Source organism: Ictidomys tridecemlineatus, chromosome 3, assembly GCF_052094955.1.
Source record: "Ictidomys tridecemlineatus isolate mIctTri1 chromosome 3, mIctTri1.hap1, whole genome shotgun sequence".
NCBI lineage: Eukaryota > Metazoa > Chordata > Mammalia > Rodentia > Sciuridae > Ictidomys > Ictidomys tridecemlineatus.
The window spans coordinates 48,507,804-48,528,301 of NC_135479.1; the positions used below are offsets into that span (position 1 = coordinate 48,507,804).

Below are 20,498 nucleotides of genomic sequence, written 5' to 3' on the forward strand. Positions count from 1 at the left end.
GGGTCTGACCCTGCAGCTGGGAAACTGCTCAGCTTCCCAGCCTGGGTCTTGAGAGGAACCTAATATTCAAGCCTCTCGGTGTCTTTTGAATCCTAAGCCCCAGCTGCCAGACTGGACCCCGATACAGTGCTCGGGGGTTCTGCTTTGCCCCGCTTCCCTGTTGTGTGACTTTGAACCCATAAGTGGACTTCCTCTCCTCAGTTTCCTCATCTGGCAAGTGAGATAATAGCACCTGCCTGATTAGGCTATATGACGGTTTAACAAATGAATAACTTAATGTTCAGCAATGTAAACTACCATCACGTATAAGGCCGTCATTGTTATCCTCACCAAGAGCTCTGGGAGTCCCCCAGAGGCCTCTGTCCCCTGCAGGGCCCTGTCTCTTCCTCTTTTCTCCCCCACCCCTTCTCAGGAAGGGGGCTGAGACCTGTGGCCCCCCAGATCCTGCTGTCCTCAGAGATAAGCTGAGGTGGGGCCCCTGGGGCTGGTGGGGCCAGGGGCTGATTCAGGAGCCCTGGCTAAGAGCTGGCGGGGCGGGGCGGGGCCCAGGATTCTGCTGGGCCTCCCGTAGCCTGGGTCTGTCTGCCTGCCTGTCTGTGGGCAACTCTGGGTGGCTTCAAGGCTTCCAGGTTCCCCTTTGACGGGCAGAGCTCTAAGAGGACAGGGGAGGTAGCTGGGACTTGGGAGCAGGCATGGTCTCAAGAACTCCCTTTCCCCCCAAAAGCAGGCCTGGAGCCCCACGTGCTTTCAGACTGCATCCTACCTCCTATGGTTGGACAAACAGGGAGTCCTGGTTTTAATCTGGAGGGCAGCTGGAGCTAGCGTGTGTGCACTCATGTCTGTATATACGCCTGGAGTCACCCCTGCCCTTTAGGCTTTGTGGTTTCCCTGAGGGCTGGGCCCGTACCTACCTGTTGCTTAGGTCCCTGTGTCTGAGCCAGGGTTCGGCCACAAGTGGGCAAAAGGCTTAGGCTGGCAGATAGGAGGTGTGGCTGCCCCCAGGGTGGAGTGACCACAGGGGAGCCTCACCCTTCTCTGCACTGTGGGCCCCTACACTGGGGTGAGGCCCCATCCCCAGGCTGCACATGGGAGGCCCAGTGGGACCAAGAGGGAGGCCTGGGCAGCGGGGAGGTCATAGCAGGGTGGTTCTGGGGTAGGACCTAGCTGGGCTTTGAAGGTGGGAAAGGAGGCTGGGCTGGGCTGGGCTGGGCTGAGGAGGGGTCTCCTAGGTGGGGTGGGGTGATGGGGTACCCAGGTGTTACACAGTTGCTGATAAACATCCTCTGTCTCCCTCTCTAGGTGTCCTTCTGGACATCCAGCAGCACTTTGGGGTCAAGGACCGAGGCGCTGGCTTGCTGCAGTCAGGTGAGGCCACCTCCCGCCTTTGCGGCCCGCCCAGGTGCTGGCATCTCCTCCTGTTGGCCGAGGGTTCTTCTTCCCCGAGTCCTGACTCCCAGAGGCAGCACGGGCTTTTCATCAGATCTCACCCTTGCCACCCACAAATGGCACTTGTCCAAGCCTCTGCTGCTTTTTCTTGTAACACATACCACCTGCCCCAGGGGCTTGAGAGACAGACACACCGAGGCCAAGGGCCCAAACCCTGTGTGACCTTTTTGTGTCCTAGGGTCTCACTGAGACCTAGTGATGGGGTCCCTTCCCGAGGCTGATGAAGGGACCTCCTTAGATGAGTGGGTTGTGCAATGCCAGTGAACCAATGTGACCATTTCCATCTCCTGCCCCCATTTCCCAATTCCTTCCATTGCCATTAACCCTGGGAACCACCTCTTAGATGGCAAAGTGAAAGAGTCCACCTGGTCAACCCCTGAAGGTTCCCAAACCCAGGCAAGAGACGGAGAACCTGGAGCCTGGGTGAAACTGAGGCTTGGGAGTCCCTGCCCCATTTTCCCTTGGAGTCTTAACCTTCTGATGGACTGCTAGAGGTAGGGCAGAGCCCCTCTAGGCCGCTATAAGCTGAGCAAGGACTATGTGGGAGGCCATTGAGCAGTTATCCCAGCCTATTGGCCCCTCCCTCTGTGAAGAGACCATGTCTCCCTTGTCCCCCGGGTTCTTGCCCCACCACGACCCCAAGGGACTAAGGCCCTGGCTCCCTGGCCTATCCACTGGTTGTTACCATTGCTGGTCATGCTCAGCAGGTCCTGGCTGCCTGGGTGGAGATTCAATCTAGTGCTTTATCCCAGGGCTAGGGGAGGAGGTCTAGTCCTGATGTGGCCCCAGCCTTGCTGTGTGACCCTAGCCTAATGCCTATCTCTTGGCCCTTGATTCTGGACTCCATTTAGCTGTGAGGCCTAGCCAGATGTGTAGGAGAAGATCCCTGATGTGCATTTGAGTCTGTGAACCCCTTCCCCAGCTTGGGGTTCCTAAGAGGGAGGGGATGGAATGTGCCAGCTCTGTCCAGGAACCTGCCTGACCTGTCTAGGTAGCATTCCAATATGTACAATGCCTCCTTGAGCTCACAGAGTGCCCCAGCCACTCAGTCAGTCCACCTGTCCTTACATCCCGGATGGGGTCTTGGGGCTGAAAGAGAGGGGATATAATGGCTCCTGGGCTCAGTCTTAATAAATGAGACTTACTAAGCAAGGTTGGAGCAAGGTCATGTGGCTCAGCGTCCCCCACAAGTGGTTAGGTCCCTGCCCTGGCAGACACTGCCTCTATCCAGGCCAGGAGCCCAACCCCCTCCCCTGTTCCTTCCTGGGCCTCCCTGTCTGTGCCAGAATAAGTCAGCCTGCCACACAGCCTGGGACAGCTCCCTCCAGCCTCCTGGGCCCTGCACACAGTGACCAGCGCTGACCAAGAAGATGGGTTCAAGCTGGTGGGATCTGGGGAGGAAGTAGGATGCCAAGCTGGTGAGGAAGGGGCAGGGGAGAGCCTCGTCACCCTAGTCATCCAGCTCGCAGCCCCTGAGCCTCATTGTTCTGGCCTTGCTGACTGATCTGGAAGGAGGCTCTACCCTGATCCTCCTCCATTTAACACCCCTACATAAACATGTCTAAGGCCACAGAGCCTTCCAGGGAGAGGGTGGGGGGCATTGGCCCCAAGACAGCTGTGCAGGTCAGTGTTCTGGTTCCTTATGCACTTTTTTTTTTCCTTTTTGGTAGTGCTGAGGATTGAACCCAGGGCCTTGTGCATACGAGGCAAGCACTCTACCAAATGTGCTATATCCCCAGCATATGTAGACACATCACCCACAAGCATCATCTCTTTTGGGTCTTCCAGTGGCCACACAGCTTTTTCCGGCTTCACTTGCCCAACAAAGAGACAGGTCAAGAGAGCAAACCAACTTGCTTAAGGTCTCATGGTGAGAGAGTAGCAGGCCTGGAATAGGGACCCAGGAGGCCTCTGTAGTGGCAGCCCACTTGGCTTGTGGGGGAGTCCACATGTCTGACATCTCAGCGGGGTGGGAGAGATTTCTGGGCTTGGTGAGAATTTCCAGCATTCATAGACTCTCTTGTGTGAGTCCTTACCCTGTGGCCTTTAGCCTGCCACCCACAACTGGCACCCCTGGGATGGTTCCCCGAGTGTCCTTACCTCTTTGGCCATTGAAGCCAGTCGTGCTAGACCAGGATGTGACTCAGTGGGTAACTCAACAAGTCACCTAATTGGCCTGTGCCCCAGGCACCTGTCTCTTCCCCAAGCCTGATAAGGTTGGAGCCGGTGTGGAGGGCGCCAGCTGGGTGTTGGTGCTTGCCCGGATCAAAGGGCCAGGGCTGGGAGTGGCGGCCTGCTTATTTGTGGGCACAAGGGGCTGCTGGGCTGGGAGGCAGGGTGGGGGGTAACTGAGGGTTAGGCCTGGGCCTGCCCTTGCTGTTTCCCCTTGGGACCAGAACATCACTGGTTTGGGAAGGGCCCACTTTCAGCATTCCCCTTGCACTTGGCTGCTTGCTCAGACCAGGCTCCTGGGTCACCTGAAAGAACCATAGCTTAGCCTCTGTGACAGCCCACCGCAGAATTTTGGCTTTTGCAATTTTCTTGGGTCTTGCAATTTTGGAATCCCCCATAACCCACATCTAAAGGGGCAGCTGCTTCTCAACTTACCGCTTGGCAGGCCCCATGCTGGGTTCTGCCCAGACTCAGTCCTGGCCCTCAGGTAGGTTCCCTCTGTTGATGGCTCATCAGATCACCGCTCAGGCACAGCGGGTACTGTGGGAGCCTGGTGGATGGTAGAGAGTTTGTACCTAGCCACCTAGGTGGCATGTGAAGAAGACTTCTGAGGAGGGGACATTTGAATGGGGGCTTTGAAGGATGAGTTAGGGTTTGTTCAGGGGAAAGGACTTTTATGTAGCCGGTTTGTCAGATTTAGTAGATACTAGGAAACCTTCCCCTCCCCTCCAAGCTAGATAAAATATGCCAAGAAAACACGTTTAAATTACATGGCTGAGCTTGAAAGCTAAAGCTAATGGGGAAATTCCCAGGTGTCAGAAGCAAGGAGCTGAAGTCAAAAACTGGAGTGGGAGCTGGAATCAAAGCCAACTAATTCAGAATATTTAGAGATCAGATTCATGCCTTCAACACTTGTTATAGTATTTTTAATATAAACATTTTTTTTTCATGGAATATTTTAAACATATGTGAAAGTAGAGAGTCGAGGACAAAGAATTTTCACATGTTCATCACCCAGATTCATCAAAGCATCACAGTCTGGCCCAGTTTCCTGGCTCAGGGCTTCTTCATTCTGATGACTGGGCAGTGCAGGCTTGGGCTCCAGGGTCAGGGGGATGATTCAGTGTCCTTCCCAGAGCTCAGGCAAGTTCCCTGATTCCAAACTGTGCTCCAAGCTGGCAGGCACTTGTGCTGGTAGAGCCTCTATACACAGATGGACACTTCCTTCCTGGCTCTGGCTTTATGCAGAGAGGCTGGTTCCTCTTCCTACTCCTTGCAGGACTAGGACCTTCTCCATGGAGGCTCTGTGTTTTCAGGGGATCCAAAAGAAGCAAATCCCAAACTGTTCATATCCCAGAGCCTGCATGGGGCCCAGATGAAAATTCCCAGCAAACTCAAATTCAAAATTAACAAACCACACAGGAAACTCATCTCTCTTTTTTTGGGGGGGGTACTGAAGATTGAACCTAGGGGTACTTAACCACTGAGCCGCATCCCTAGCCCTTTTTTATATTTTAGTTTGAGCCAGGGTCTTACTAAGTTGCTATGTGGCTTGCTAAGATGCTGAGGCTGGCTTTGAACTCATGATCCTCCTATCTCAGCCTCCTGAGCTCCTGGGGATTACAGGGGTGCACCACCATACCCAGCAGGAAACTCGTCTTCACGAGAGGGCCCTAAAGCTGCCTGAAAAACTACAGAGAATAGACTCATTTTAAAAGGACTTTAAAATTAGGTGAGCTTAATTTTCAAAGTTCAAAAGAAAGATTAGGATTGATAAGACAAGAATAGCACATTATGAGAAAAGAACGGGGAGATGTTTAAAAGCCGGAAGTTCTAGAAGGGAAAAATGTAAGTATTGAAATAAAAAATGTGTTAATCTGATGGGTTAACAAGCAGAATGGATGTAGTTGAAAATAAGCAAATGAGAATTATGAGCAAATGAGAATTATTAGCTGTAATTCTGACTGTGGGCTGAAGGATTGGCATAAATGTAGCACAGGGAAGAGAGTAAAAGTGACGTTTGTGACAGTGCCTGGCTTTAGTGAGCTGTGGTTTGTCAGCTGTTTGCTGGAGTAGGGAGAATGGAGGGACAGGAGGCAGGGCAGTGGGTGGGTCTGACTGTGAAAGGCTTGCAGATTGGGATAAGATCTCCAGTTTTGTCTTGGGGCAATGGAGAGCTAGAGAAGGTTTTGGAGCAGGGTAGACAGAAGTTGCATGCATCACGGTGTTCTGGTGGAGCCCAGAGCAGGAGTGGATGGCAGAGGAGGTTAAAACACACTCAGGGTTGGGGTTTGTGGGGTCAGGAGGAAGCGCAAGGGTTGAGGAGGTGGGGATGGGGGAAGAGCCAGCTCAGACTGAAACCAGACAGTGCCTGTGCTTTGGGGCCAAGTCTCCTGGCTTTACTCCTCTCCCCTAGGGCTTGGCCAGTTTAGTGACATCCTCCATTCCAGCAGGCCTGGGTTCTGCAGGCAAGGTTGGGCGGCCCTTCTGACCATCCTCCCAGGGCTCCCATTCAGAAGGCGGCCTAAGAGCCTTGCTTGCTGAGGCCACAGGTTTCTATCCCAAGCAGGACATGAAAAGGGAGGTGGTTCCTGTCCTTCCTGTGGGACATTTGAGCATGATGGGCTTCCATAGTGGGCTGCCATCTGTTTGGGGGCCAGCTGGGATGGGCTGGGCTGTCCTTGAATGACACAGCCTGACCCCCACCCAATCCATCCTGCTGGAGCACCGTCCCTACCCACAGGATGTGGACGATGGCAAATCTCTCAAAATAACGGGTCAGTTGGAGCTTCGGCTTTGTAAAAATAGCCCTGGTTCAGCCCAGGCCCAGGCAGGAACTAAATGCAGGCTCTTAAGTAGGAGGCCAGGGATCTCCTAGCTCAGATATTGCCCTCTCTTGCTCCAGGACCAGGACCACATTGTTTTTTTTTGTTTGTTTTTTTAGTGCTGAAGTTGGACCTAGGGCCTTGCACTTGTTAGCATGCATTCAGTCACTGAGCTCCATCCCAACCCTAGGACCACTTTCTGAGTTCAAACAGGCCACATGTGAGGTATGTGGTGAGGGTGGCTTCCCTCACCATGGACTGGGTCTTGGGTGGCTGCCTACAAGGACACTGAGTCCCCTGTGCGGGTGCTTTGAGCTTCTGGCTGCCGTTGGCACCCTGGACTTTGGGACTACTGGGGGAGGTGGATAGCACCCTGTCCGGCCCCCTGTGTTTCTGATGGCCTTGGGCCAGCCCATGAGGAAGAGGGAGTGAGGCTTTGAGCCCAAGTTCTCGCTGCTGGATCAGGCTCTCCCCTCCCACCCTGCTGCCTGTGGCCCTGCCCCCCCTGGCCTGGCATCCTGCCCTGCGGCTCCATTGTCCCAGACCTGTGGGCTCAGCACACGTGAGCTGAGCAGGGCTTCCCCACACCCTGGCCACAGGATGTCCTCCTGCGGGAACTGCTGGGAAAGCCACCCCTACCCAAATCAGGTGGTGGGGCAGCCAGTCTGGCCAGAAAGCTCCCCCCAACAAACAAAGACTATGGGCTGGGGGATGGGCATTGGGGGGGCGGGCAGGCTGGAGAAGCTTCTGGCCTGGGCCAGTGTATTTCCTGCAGAGCTGCCTATTGGCTGAATGAGCCTCTGCGGTCCCCATCAGGTACAATTCTTTGCCAGGAAAATTCCTCCTCTTGTCTCTACCCCTACAGTACCAGGTCCCCCTGAGGACTGGCAGGGGGTCCTCCCTCTTGTGTGGGGCTGGGTGGGGTGGGGTAGTGGTGGGTGAGGCTACAAAGATGGACTCAATCTCCCTCCTGACTCTGGATTTCTTTGTCTCCAAGGGAAAGACACAGAGGGGCAGGCAGTCTATGTCATCAGGGGCAAAATTTTGTACCCTTTGGGGCCTCAGTGGCCCTATCTGTAAAATGGGGACAGAATGATGGGGTTCAGGTGAGCTAAAGGCATGCAGATGCTTGGTGACCTTGGCCAGGCTGGGGCTGGTAGGTGGGGGCAGGGCGTACTGCTTCTGAAAGGAGTCCATCCATGGTTCCGGCTGTTCCTATCCATGCCCACATGAGCAGGCAGAAGCTCAGGGGTCAGAAGGGGAAAGTTCTCTTCTGTTGTCCTGTGGGCCTGAGAGTGGGATGGAGCAGGGCACCCAGAGTCTGGCCAAGGCCTGGGTTACCTGCTTCAGCCTCCTCTGCTTACCCCGTGTGTGCTTTTCAAAGTGCCCCCTTCTTGGGGAAGAACAGAGCACACCATGGTTCTAGAACCCAGACTTAGTCCTGGTCTTCAGGGCCCAGTCTCCCTCTAGGGCCTCATCTCCCCCTACTTCCTCCATGGCCTTCCCATGTCACAGCCCAACCCATCTCCTTGCTGTCCCCAGCGTGTCCTGACCTTTCTCTGACCTTGGGCATATCAGCTGGGACCTTACCCCTTCCCAGTCTGGCAAGCCTGTGGTGTGATTTAGAGGAAGGACTCTGGAGTCAGCCAAATTGGGGTTTAAATTCTGTCTCGGCCACACTCACTGTGTGACATCACTTGTCTCAGCCTCTATTATCTCCTTGGTAAGATGAAGATAATAGTGAGAATCCACCGAGAAAATTGTGAATAGGTGGAGGGTGTGTCCCAGGCCTCACCTACAGTGTTTCAGAAATGATAAGTGCAGGTATTAGCAATAGGCATTACGCCCCACCAACCCTTATACGGTACTGCTCAGAAGATCTGGAATTTACATTTTAGTACATACTGTTGACTTGAGGTCTATCATCACAGTAAACTCCTATGCACGCTTCAGGGCCCAGCGTGGACATCACTGCCTTCAGGAAACCTCGGTTCACTATCCGGGTGGGATGTGGTGCTCCTTGCTGGTTCTCCAGCCATTTAGCCCTTTAAGTGGGGGCAACCTAGAGATGGGATCAGACAGGGGGCATCCCCTACTCTGATCTTTCCATCCACCCCCCACCTGGCACAGACAGGCACAGAGAAAGCAATTTGTCCTCTGCCCTAACGTGTATAAATCCTGATGCCCCTGAAATCTCCTTCCTGCCCACATCCTAATCTGATCTCAGGCAGTTCCTGGGAGGCAGGTTCAGCAGGAAAACATTCTTTTTCTAGATTTGAGGAAATAATATCCGGCTGTGACTGATCTACACAAGGGCCCAGTGTTGATCGGGCTGGCCAGCTCTGGGCAGGGTGTGGCGTGAAGCACCTTACCCATGTTATCTCATCTAGGACTGGAGCAGGAGCCCAGGGGAGCTGCTATTTTTATCTTCATTTTACAGATGAGGAAGTTGGCGTGCCGGAGCTGGCTCCTACTGGCTCATGAGAGTCGATTGTTAGATTTTCAGGAATCGTGAGAGTGGTTGTTAGATGCAACCATTGTTAAAAACTGAGTTATATAAACTTACTATTAAATAATTTATATTAAAACAAGACAATACGTTTTCAAACGTCATCACCTCCCACTTATTTCACTACTTTATTATCTGTGCTCTGATGGTTAATCATGTTATATTTTCTGAGGGGAAGGAAGCACACAATGGTGGGTCACGGCACATCTCTTCCCAGCTCTGATGGGTGATGTGACATCGGCCACAGCAGGAGTTTACACCACGGAGATTGGCAGAGGCTGCCTAGCAGATTCCCCCTCCCGGGTTCCCTTTTTAGAGAGCCAGTTGTTACACACTTACCAGCACACCATGGAAGGGGAGACCCAGAAAATTTGCTGCCTGGCCAGGGTTACCCAGGTAGGGAGTAACAGAGCCGGACTTGACTACAAGCAGTGTCTCTGGCGCCCAGCTTTGTGCACCTCTGTGCTGATCCTGCCCAAGGCCCGAATCGCTCAGAACTGGATTAACAGGTCCCCCAACCCACCCATACACACCTGCTGTCCTGCTCTGGGCTGGAGTAAGACAGGGACAACCACACCTTTCCAGCCTAGTCAGGAGACCTCTGCCCTCTGCCTTCTCTCCCCTGGTTCACCCCCTCCCCCACCCTCTTCCTTCCCTTGCCTCTTTTAGTCCCCGTCTCCCTGGGGACTCGGGTCCATGGAGGGAGCAGCTGAGCCCATGACCACATTCAGCCTGGTGGTCATCGGCAGCCCACTGGGCCTTTGTCTGGCCATCTGCCTGTCAGCTGTGGGACCGCCTTCTGTGGGGAGGGAGGGGGCTGCCTTGCTATGTGACCTAGGGTCTACCCTACCCTGCCTCCTCCTAGGTCTCTTCATTCCTGTGACCCTTAAGCCCCTTCCTGTCACTGACGGGGGGCGGGGGGGGGGCGGGGGGTCCTCCCTGTGAAGTCCTCTAAGGCTCTACTACTTCCTTGTTCTGGAAGAACCAAACCAGCTCAGCTTCCTCTAGTATTCCCCTTCTCATCCCTGGAGTCACGCTAGTCTCAGTGGGCTACACTGTTCTACCCTCTCTGGCCTCTCAACACTGTCTCTGCCCTTTGCCCTCTTGGTCCCTCGCCCCAGCCTCTCGCCTCTTTGCTTTTTCTCAAACATGCTAAGTACACTCTTGTCCCAGGCCCTTTGCACTCGCTGTTCTTACCCCTATGGTAGCATGATTTATTTCCTCACCTCCTCTGTATCTTTGCTGAAATGCCACCTTTTCTGATACTTCTTTTTTTTTATTTTATTTTTTTAAAATACATATATTTGTATATATATTTAGTTGGACACAATACTTTATTTATTTATATGTGGTGCTGAGGATCCAACCCAGTGCCTCATGCGTGCTAGGCGAGTGCTCTACCACTGAGCCACATCTCTAGCCCAATCCTTCTATTTTAAATGGAAACCTCTGCTTTCTCTTTCTCTATTTTGTGCATTTTTTTTAGTCTCCTGTTTCTGCCCTTTTACCTTCCTTAGCACCTATCACCATCTGATAAACTGTTATTTATTTATTGTCTATTCTCCTCACTAGAAAGAAAGCTCCTCGAGGGCAGGAACTTTGTTTATTCATTGCTGTATCCCAAACACCTAGAACATTGCCAGGTACATTATAGGGAGCAAGAACATTTCAGTTGAATGAATAGATGAATGAATACATGACAGGGTTACAAACTGTCAGGAAGCCTCTGCAGCCTGGGAGTGAAGGTAGCTGGGTGATCTGGCAGGTACTGAGAGCTGCCGTGCCAGGCCCAGTCCTGCCCTGATTGGCTGTGTGAACTTAGGTAGATCCCTTCATCTCTCTGAACCAAGTACAATAAAGAGAGCTATGTGAGGGCTGGGGATGTGGCTCAAGCAGTAGCGCGCTCGCCTGGCGTGTGTGCAGCTCGGGTTCGATCCTCAGCACCACATATAAACAGAGATGTTGTGTCCGCCGAAAACTAACTAACTAAATAAATAAATAAATTCTCTCTCTCTCTCTCTCTCTCTCTCTCTCTCTCTCTCTCTTAAAAAAAAAAAGAGAGAGAGAGCTATGTGGCAAAGTGTAAGGAACATGGGCTCTGGAGGTCAAGATTCCCACGAGGACATTTATTGCCTGGGGGTCCTTCATAAGTCACCTTCCATCTCTGAACCTGTCTCCCCATTGGGGCAGTGGGTGGTGAGCTGAAATACGGTGGTACGCCCTGACCACAGCACTTGGTGTAAAGAAAATGGCAAAATGGACATGCATTGAAGAGGATGTGGTCTCTGTATCACCCTAACCCAGTCAGGCTTTTCTCCCTCCCTGGGGCAGGGGCTCAGCTTCCTTGGTCGGGATCCAGGCTGAGCTTTGTATCACGGGCACTTGGCCTTGGGTAGCTGGGCCCAGCCTAGGGACCCTGGGCCGCCCCTCTAGCTCTCCTCTCCCTGCACAGTGTTCATCTGCAGCTTCATGGTGGCTGCCCCCATCTTCGGCTACCTGGGTGACCGCTTCAACAGAAAGGTGATCCTCAGCTGCGGCATTTTCTTCTGGTCGGCAGTCACCTTCTCCAGCTCCTTCATCCCCCAGCAGGTGAGGCCCACCCTCCTGGCCCCTCCATTGGGTGACGAGGCTTTGTTCGCCTTTATTGGGAGTTTTAGCTCCTTAGCTTAAACCCTGGACGGTGCCTTAACAGCGCAGAAGGCAGGGGTCGGGGGTCTTCACTGCTTTTGTAAATCAACTGTGCAGATAGGTCTTCCCCAGGTGGCTGTAACTGAGGGCCGTGCAGCCTGGGTGACATCCTGACTCTTTCTGAGCCTCCCTCTGACTTGGGAAAGGTACAAGGAATGTGGACACAAATCTGGCCTAGGGGTGAGGACCTTGGCTTCTAGCCCTGGGCCTGCTATGTGACCCTGGGTGAGTCCCTTCCCCTTTCTGTTTCTTGTTCAATTTGCTCTTTGTCAGATGGCCAGCCACGTGCTTGAGTCCAAGTTCCAGGGAAGGAAGCATCAATTCAAATAAAGATGCTTCTCGGCTTGGCTCTCACAGTCCTGGGCTGGAGTATCCCAACTCTTGTTGCCCACTCAGCTTTGGGACCTGGAACAACTCTGAGCCTCAATTTCCTCATTATTAAAATGGGGATAATACTTGAAAGTTTCTTGTGAGAAACAAGTAAGTTAATGAACGTCCAGATCCTGGAACATGGAAAATGTTCAACACAGCTCTATTTCTGTTCTTTCTTCCAAAGAGGAGATATGTTGCCCTGGGAGGTAGTGAGTTTCCCCATCAGTAGGAGTATTCAAGCAGAAGGTGGGCAATCATGGACAGCTGCTGTAGAGAGAGGTGGAGGAAGAAGGGGAAAGTCAGGATCTGTGTTCAAGAACTTTCAGTTTGGCCCTGACCTTGGGAGCCTGGGTTGGGCAGATGGGACAGGAGTCCCTGGCTTGGAGCCTTAAGACCTGCAATGTGCTGAGTTCTCATGAAAGACAGCACAGCTTCTTGCAATCTGTGGGGTCGGGGAAACCTTCCTGGAGGAGGTAGCACTTGAGCCAGGCAGTTGGGACTGGAAGGCTAGGTCTGTTGGTGACAATGTCCTGGACAGAGGAGTACACTCACAGGTGCCGAATGGCAGAGGTGTCGAGAAAACCAGGAGGTGAGTGTTTTGGCTGGAAAGAAGGCAGGGACTGATTCATGGGGGGGACTGGTGTGCTTGTTGAGCCCTGGAAAAGTTTCAACAAGGACAAGGTCAGGGTCAGATTCACACTGATGAAGGGGAGAGTGAAGGTGAGGGCAAAGAACCTACAGATTTGTGGGGAACAACTTTGCTTCATGGAGGAGGGTCAGGCTTAGGAGAGTTCCAGGCCCAGTGCCAGGTGCAGCCTGGCAGCCACAGTAGGATATAGAGACTGGACCAGAAGCCTCTCGGGCCTCCCTGGGCCTTGTCCTGCCCCAAGGAGGCCCCTGAGGCTGCTTCTGGAACTGACCAGTGAATACTGGACCACAATACCAAGATTTGGTTTCCTTATGAGTTGGGGAGAGAAGATGAACAAAGGCAGAGGAACAGATCATCTCCAATTAATCTGTAAATTCATTGCGATCACAGCCCGAGTCCCGTGGGGGTTTTTGGTGGACCTTGGCAATGTGATTCTGGAGTTAATTTGGCAGAGAAAATGCCCAGGAACAGCCAAGAACAATGTGAAAAATAACAACGAGAGGGGAATTTGCCCTATCAGTTATCAAATTAATGGCTATTCTAATTACAGTAGCCAAGGGATAGACTTGGAGATCAATGAAACCGAGTCCTCGTGTCTACCGGGATTTAATGTAAGATAAAAGTTGCATCTCAGATCAGTGGCTTGGGGAGAACTATCTATATCTGGATCAAAAATAAAGTTTGATCTGGTTTTCAAACCATATTGCAAAATGAATTCCAGATAGGTGAAAAGTTAAGCCAAAACACGAGCTAAAAATCTTGAACTATAAATCAACAAGGAAAAGACAAATAACCCAGTAGAAAAACAAGCCCCAGGATCGTTATAGGCCTTTCCAGGAGAAAACACACAAGCGGCCAATAAATGTAGGAAGGGATGGCTCAGCCTCTGGCTCAGCCTCTCGAGTAATCAGGGAAATGCAAATTAAAACAACAATGAGATACCATTTCACACCCATCAGATTGGCGACAATTAAAAAGGCTGACAATACCAAGTGTTATTACAGCTGTGGGGAATCCGGGACTCAGGCGCTGTTGGTGGGGAGTGTAAATTGGTAGGCGTCTCTTTGGGGATCAGAATGGCAAGAAATTGTAAAATTCTCCCTGTGCACCCTGCTTGGCCCAGCCTTATACAGACAAGAGAGCAACTCTAACTTGTGGGCTCGCGTGTGCATGGGTGCTCGCTGTCATACTGTCCTAGAAAATAAAAGAAGAAGCTGTCTAGGGGACTGCACAGATAAATGGGGTGTATTAATACTTCGAGACTCTGGGCAGTGGAAGGATGAACTAGATCTGTGCTAACCAGTGCAAATGGGTTTCAAAAAGAGAAGAATGAGCAGGAAAGCAAGTGGCGGGATTTGGGATGGTCCCTTTTACGTGCATGTTTTCCAAGCACACAGAGGACACTGAGTGCTGTTTATTGGTGCCTACATGTGCAATGCAGGCACAGACAGATTCATAGCAAGTACACGGTCCCATGGGCTTCCGTGGGTGCAGTGGCTGGCTACTGTGCTGAGGATGATTGACGCATCTCCCCACCTCTCTCGTCCTCTCTCTCAAACGTAACACACATAAAATAGAAGAGAAATGTTTTTGTGTTTCGGGGATGGAGTAGACCTTCCTGAACAAGGCTTTCAGGAAAAATCAACAGATTTGACGGCATCAAATCAAAGAGAACATCCGGAAGCCTGCAAAAGGGTGTAAACAAAGTGGAGAGAAAAATGACAGAAGCTGGCGGGGACACAGATGATAAAGGAGCAAGCTCTGTGGAGAAAAAGCTAATATAAATCAATACAGAAAAAAAAACCAAAAAAACAAAAAAACACCAACCCAGACAGCCCAGAGGCAAAGGCTATGGGCAGATGAGACCCAGGAAGAGAATCAGGCAAAGAGCTAAGGGAAGACCAGGAGTCTCCCGGGAGTGGGTGACATGGCTACAGAAACAAGGGGGTCAAGGTGAAGGGCCAGCACTGTAGCAGAGGACCTGCCAGGAGCCAGAGGAGAGACTAGAGAGAGGAAATCGGGGAGCCCGGGGGAGGCTGGATGTGGGCGATGCTGGCCGGATGGGTGGTCAGGGTGGGGCTGGGGAAAGATGACCAGGCTGGGTTCTCAAGGCCTGGGCAGCTGGGGGGACCGAGGGGGCAGGTTCACATCAAAGGGGTAGGACCACCAGCAGCTGGCATGGCCCCACCCTTCCCTGCTCAGCTGGCTTTGCCCTTTGATGTGTGTGGGGGTGGGACTCTGAGCCCTCTGGGCTGTTCTGCGTGTTCCCTGCTCACACTGGGCTCTCAGTGCTGCCAGGATTGGCCCACCTGCCCTACTTGGGGGATGAGCACAGAGTTGAGGGGTGACCTGCGGCTCCTAAGTTGGGGCCAGGATCGGGGAAGAAGTCTCCCAGGTAGAGACACAGGCTTATATCCCTAGTGCTTATGGGGACCAAGAGCCATACTGCTCTCAACCTGGGTGTCGGGGTAACCTGAAGCCCGGGTGGCCTGGGGTTGGAGTCACCGCTGAGGCAAAGGTTGGGTTCCATCTTCTCCCCTGGCTCCTGGACCCTGAAGGGCATGGGGTGCACAGTGGAGGCAAGGATGTGCAGGCCGAGGAGCAGGGCAGGGCCGTCCCCAGCATTCTCTGTTGTTCCCCTATAGTATTTCTGGCTGCTGGTCCTGTCCCGGGGTCTGGTGGGCATTGGTGAGGCCAGCTACTCCACCATCGCGCCCACCATCATTGGCGACCTCTTCACCAAGAACACGCGCACACTCATGCTGTCTGTCTTCTATTTTGCCATCCCACTGGGCAGGTGAGAGGGGAGGTGTCTTGGTTTGGGTGAGGATCCGGGAGGGGTCTTCCCACCACCCCCTCAGTGAACCAGACACGTGAGTAGTCAGCCTTGGAGAATTCCCTGACCCGATGCCTGGCTGACTGGCTGGCTGAGTGGTGAGGGCAGGTGGCCTGCCCTGTAGACCAGGGAGCACACCGCACCCCAGTCCCTGTCTCTGCATACGCTGACATGTGTCTGTCTCCTCTGCAGCGGCCTGGGCTACATCACTGGCTCCAGTGTGAAGCAAGCGGCTGGAGACTGGCACTGGGCCCTGCGGGTAAGGCCTAGGTACCCTCCCAGGAGGTCACCCCCTGAGTCCAGCCCTTGCCCCTGCTGGTCCAGAGATGCCAGCTTTGCCCAGGCTAGGGCACAGGCCTTAAACAGACTCTCCAGGGGCAACCTGGCCTCTGCGGTCTTGTCCTTCTAGATTAGTCGTCCAGATTGAGGTCTCCGAGGAGTTGGACAGCCTCACTGCCCTCAGGGCCTCAGTCTCAGGGTTGGAAATATCCCTAACCCCCACCCCCACCCCTGCCCAGCCCCAGGTTGACAGGACGAAGGATTCTCTCACCGTGTCAGGAAATTCCAGATCCATGGCGGAGCTTCCTGCTTTCAGTCCTGGCTCTGAGCTAGGGTGAGGCTGGGACAAGACCTCTATGTGGAGGCCCTTGGGGTCTGGAGCCACTTCCTGTCCCGCCAGAGGGTTGGGGGCAAGTTACCAAGGCCCCAGGACAGTGCAATCGGAGGAAACAGAGATCCCCCGTCTCTCGGAGGAGCGGAAGCCGAAGACAAAGTGTTTTTTCCTCAAAAGCAGGAAGGGAGCAGCCTCCGTGGAATTTCTTGGTGGGGGGCGAGAGGGGCTGGCATGGATAGGAACTCCCCAGCCCAAGGGCTCCCAGGCCTGTGGGGGGTGGGGACAAATTTCTCTTTTCTCATGGGTTAGTGGATTCAGGGATTGTTGTGTAGGAATCCGGGCTGCTGTGAGGCCCCTCTCCTGTAGGGGACAGAGACCTGCGGCATTGGAGTCAGTTCTTGACACTAGGCTGGACACAGGGAAGACCCAAAGTGACCCACATGGGCATCTCTCAAGGATAGCCTACCTGATCTATTGGCTGGAGGTGTCATGCACAGCCAGTCACTTCCCAGTGCCCCAAGGGGTGAGGAACGGGTCTGGGGAACACTCCCAGCCCCAGGGGATTGGGCAGGGCTTGTCTTTGGCTCTCCACCCTCAGGAACTTTCTCTTTCCTCTTCCAAGATTGTCATTCCATCTCTCTCTCCATCTCCACATCTTTGTCTTTCCATTGTTCATTCAAGCATCCATGTATCCCTCCCTCCTTCCTTTCAGCCTATCAGTCTTTCTTACCTCCTCCTCTCTGGATTGAACCCCGGAGCCCTTCTCTGACCTCATCCCCAGTCACTTTCTTCAGTGGTCCCGACAGGAAGGCTGGACGGGTCTTAGTCCAGAGGAAGGGTCTGGAACCTAGGGAAGGCGTGGCTTGTCTGAGCCTCTCGAGGGGCACAAACAAAGCTCACAGGGCCCTAGTGTCCTGACTTCATGCTTCCCGCTCTGCCAGGTGTCCCCTGTCCTGGGCATGATCACAGGAACACTCATCCTTGTCCTGGTCCCAGCCACTAAAAGAGGTCATGCCGACCAGCTCGGGGGACAGCTCAAGGCACGGACATCGTGGCTCCGGGACATGAAGGCTCTGATCCGAAAGTGAGTACTGCTGGGAGGAGTCTGGTAGGGAGAAGGAGGGGTGCGGCCACGTGAGGGCCCTGCTCTTGGAGTGGCCCGCCCAGCACCCTCACCCGGACACCTGCCATCTGGGTGTCCAGTGCTGGCAGTGACATTTTGGCCCCTAGACTTGGTTATTCCTGCAGCTTGAAGCCTCACCCTGGAGCCTGTGTGGGGTGAGGCCTGACTGGGGGAGACAGGCTTTTACCTGGGTGTGGGGAGGGAGAAGAGGCAGCTTCCTGGGCCACCATGCTTGGGGCTGCTTACTCCAGCTGCTGGGGCTTCTGGCCTCAGCTCAGTGTCATTGCCCTGGCCTTTCCCCAGCCGCAGCTACGTCTTCTCCTCCCTGGCCACGTCGGCCGTGTCCTTCGCCACAGGGGCCCTGGGCATGTGGATCCCGCTCTATTTGCACCGTGCCCAAGTTGTGCAGAAGACAGCAGAGCCATGCAGCAGCCCGCCCTGCGGGGCCAAGGATAGGTAGGCCTTACTCAGCTGGGCCCTGGGTGGTGAGGAACACTGGATGAGAGGGCATCTCTGCCCCAGCCATGTCCCCCTCCACTCACACCTTATTCCACTCATGCCCTACACTGTCTTGTGTCCTCATAGCCTCATCTTTGGGGCCATCACCTGCTTTACGGGCTTCCTGGGTGTGGTCACGGGTGCAGGAGCTACGCGTTGGTGCCGCCTGAGGACCCAGCGGGCCGACCCACTGGTGTGTGCTGTGGGAATGCTGGGCTCCGCCATCTTCATCTGCCTGATCTTCGTGGCTGCCAAGAGCAGCATTGTGGGCGCCTATGTGAGTGTAGGGGGGCAGGAGGCTCGGGGGCTTGGAAATGCATTTTGACTCATTGAACCCTCTGTCCCCACGGGAAGGCTCTTGTCCTCTGGCCGCCTGCCTGCCTTTGCTCAGTTCAGGGCCTCTGGGTGTCCTTCAGTGCCATGGGCATGGCTTGATCCATTCCTCAAGAGCCTGACCATCAGGAGGTGGGGGTCCCGTGGGAGGGTTGGAGGCTTTGGGGCTCCATGATAGGAGCCAGTATGATGGGGCTGCCAGTGGGTGGAGGGCTCGCCTGATAATTGTTCTCTCTCTCTCTCTCTCTCTCTCCTGGCTAGATCTGTATCTTCGTTGGGGAGACACTGCTATTTTCTAACTGGGCCATCACTGCGGACATCCTCATGGTGAGCCGGGCAGGCTGAGATCACCATGTGCTGACCCAGACCTTAACCTCACAGGGGCAGCTGGGGAGCGGGGAGTGAGGAGGTGGGAGAGCTGGCAGGGTTCGGCAGGGAGGCCTGCTGGGAGGGTGAACCCAGAGGCAGGGAGTGGATTAGAGATTTGGAGGTCTACACCAGGGCAGGCCCTGAAAACAGCGGTTGAGCTGGCAGCCAGGATAAAATGTGGGGGTGGGAAAGGGAGTTGTCTGGAGGCTCAGGTTTGTGGCTGGGAGGCTGGTGGTGCCAGGCTGGCACCGAGGTGGTGCTGCCTGCCAGCACTCCTCCCCCAGGGTCTGAAAGTCCGTGGACTCTGCCCTCCCAGCTCAGCCTGGGTCCCAGGCACGCCTGCCTGCCTGTGGGCCTGCGGCTGGGCTGGATGGACAGAGGCCGTCTTCACAGGGCCAACAATGGGCTGCAGACCAGCCGGCCAGGGACAAAGGGCTGTCTGAGCAGCCGGCAGGGGCTTGTGTCCCTGGGTGGGGACGGGAGCAGCCTGGGAGGAGCCAGGAGTGGGCAGTGGGTCTAGTTACTTGTGGTACTCTGGGGGGGGGGCAGGGTAGATATGACCCTTGTTCCAGTCCTTGGGGACCCTCCTGGTCAGGGTCAGGAGAGGACTAAGAGAAGAAGTACAGAGGACCGGCGTGGGGGAGAATGCCCGTAGGTGTAGGGGAGAGAGATACTGAGGGTGCTCTGAGTCTGGCCTGAAAACATGGGATGGCCCAGGAGGTCACATTCTGTCTGGCACTGAGCCCCTGCTAGCCCTCTGCTTCAGGAAGTCTGCCCTGCCCCGCCCCAAGCCTCCCTCTTCTTTGCTTCCCCTTGCCATCGCTCTTTGTCCCCCATCAGTCCATGTCTGGGTGGAGGTGGTGGGCTTCTGACTCAGTTCTGTGTCTCAGTGCAGGGCTGGGTGGTGGCAGGGGTTGGATAGCCCCAGAGTGAAGCAGGGAGCCAGTGGTGCCAGGCAGCACTTCCTCCCTGCCTCATCCCCAGGGGCAGCCCCGGACAGCTGCTGACAAGGTCTGGATCCCAGGGAAATCATGTCCCAGTTTATTAAGTGTCACAGTTAAGTGACTAATTATTGCTGGAAATGGGGCCATGCAATCTAATCTAACCTGGGAGATCCAGGTCTCTCTCCCCCAGTTACGGTGCCTGGTGGATGCTGACTGCTCCCACATTGTCCACAACCTTGAGCTGATGAGGCTGGGCTCAGGGACAAAGGGCACCCCCTGCCTGCTTTGCTCTTCTGCCACCCTTTCTGTCTGACTTGGAGAGGGGTCAGAGCCTGCTTGGACTGATGGGGGTGTGTCTGAGGCCCAGCCATTCTTGGCATTTAGTACTTGGGGTGCCCATAGATTCAAGAGGAAGTTTTTCTGGTCAGGGCCCTGTTCCACATGTCCCCACTGTCCCAGCCTTAGTCTTGCTTGGTCTACATGGAGGGGGACACAAGATGTTTGGTGGGAGGTGAGGGCAAGAGGCCATAGTTCTAGTTCTAGAACTGCAGGACTCCATGTGATCCACAGGAATGGCTGGCTCCTCTCTGGGCATCAGTGTCCACTGACCATAGCACCTAGCTCCCTGCCAAGTGCAGAGCATCCTGAGCAGAGGGAGAGTGGGTCGGGGAGGCGGCAGCTCTTCCTCAGGGTTCAGCTTCCCAAAGGCTCAAAGAGCTCTGGCCTGAAGAAGCTGGTGTGGGCTGGTACCGGGGAACCCCCAAACTGTTCTCTCCTTGACTGGATGTGGTAAGGATGGAGATGAAGGTTTCAGTCTCTGAGATGAAGGGAGGTCTAGAGGAGGACAGAGTGGCCTGGGCTGGGGACAGTAGTGACCAGAGCTGTTTGTGGGTATGACACAGCTCCGGGCAGGAAGAGCAGAGGAACCACAGGGACAGCCATACCTACAGGGTAGGCAGGGAAGGAGAGGGCAGGGGAAGGGGACAGAGGAACCCCCAGGAGCAAGGAGAAGACACCAGGGCAGCAGTCCGAGGTAGTAGGGGCTTTGGAAGTGTCATACTGTAGGAATAGGACTGGGCGTGGGGTGGGCCCGGCCCCTCCGGCCACTGACTGCCTCTGTC

The 20,498-nt window shown here is 54.4% G+C and overlaps 1 protein-coding gene across 2 annotated transcripts in view; it reads left to right on the plus strand.

The window, feature by feature from the left end:
- The window catches only part of Spns2 (SPNS lysolipid transporter 2, sphingosine-1-phosphate), a 36,799-nt gene that overhangs the window by 13,421 nt on the left and 2,880 nt on the right, over positions 1-20,498 (plus strand). For both annotated transcript variants that reach the window (XM_078042693.1, XM_078042694.1), the window contains exons 2-9: positions 1,300-1,365; positions 11,405-11,541; positions 15,307-15,458; positions 15,690-15,756; positions 17,052-17,194; positions 17,537-17,689; positions 17,819-18,008; positions 18,326-18,391. In XM_078042693.1, the coding sequence (XP_077898819.1) occupies positions 1,300-1,365; positions 11,405-11,541; positions 15,307-15,458; positions 15,690-15,756; positions 17,052-17,194; positions 17,537-17,689; positions 17,819-18,008; positions 18,326-18,391 (974 nt within the window). The remainder of the gene's footprint in view (positions 1-1,299; positions 1,366-11,404; positions 11,542-15,306; positions 15,459-15,689; positions 15,757-17,051; positions 17,195-17,536; positions 17,690-17,818; positions 18,009-18,325; positions 18,392-20,498) is intronic.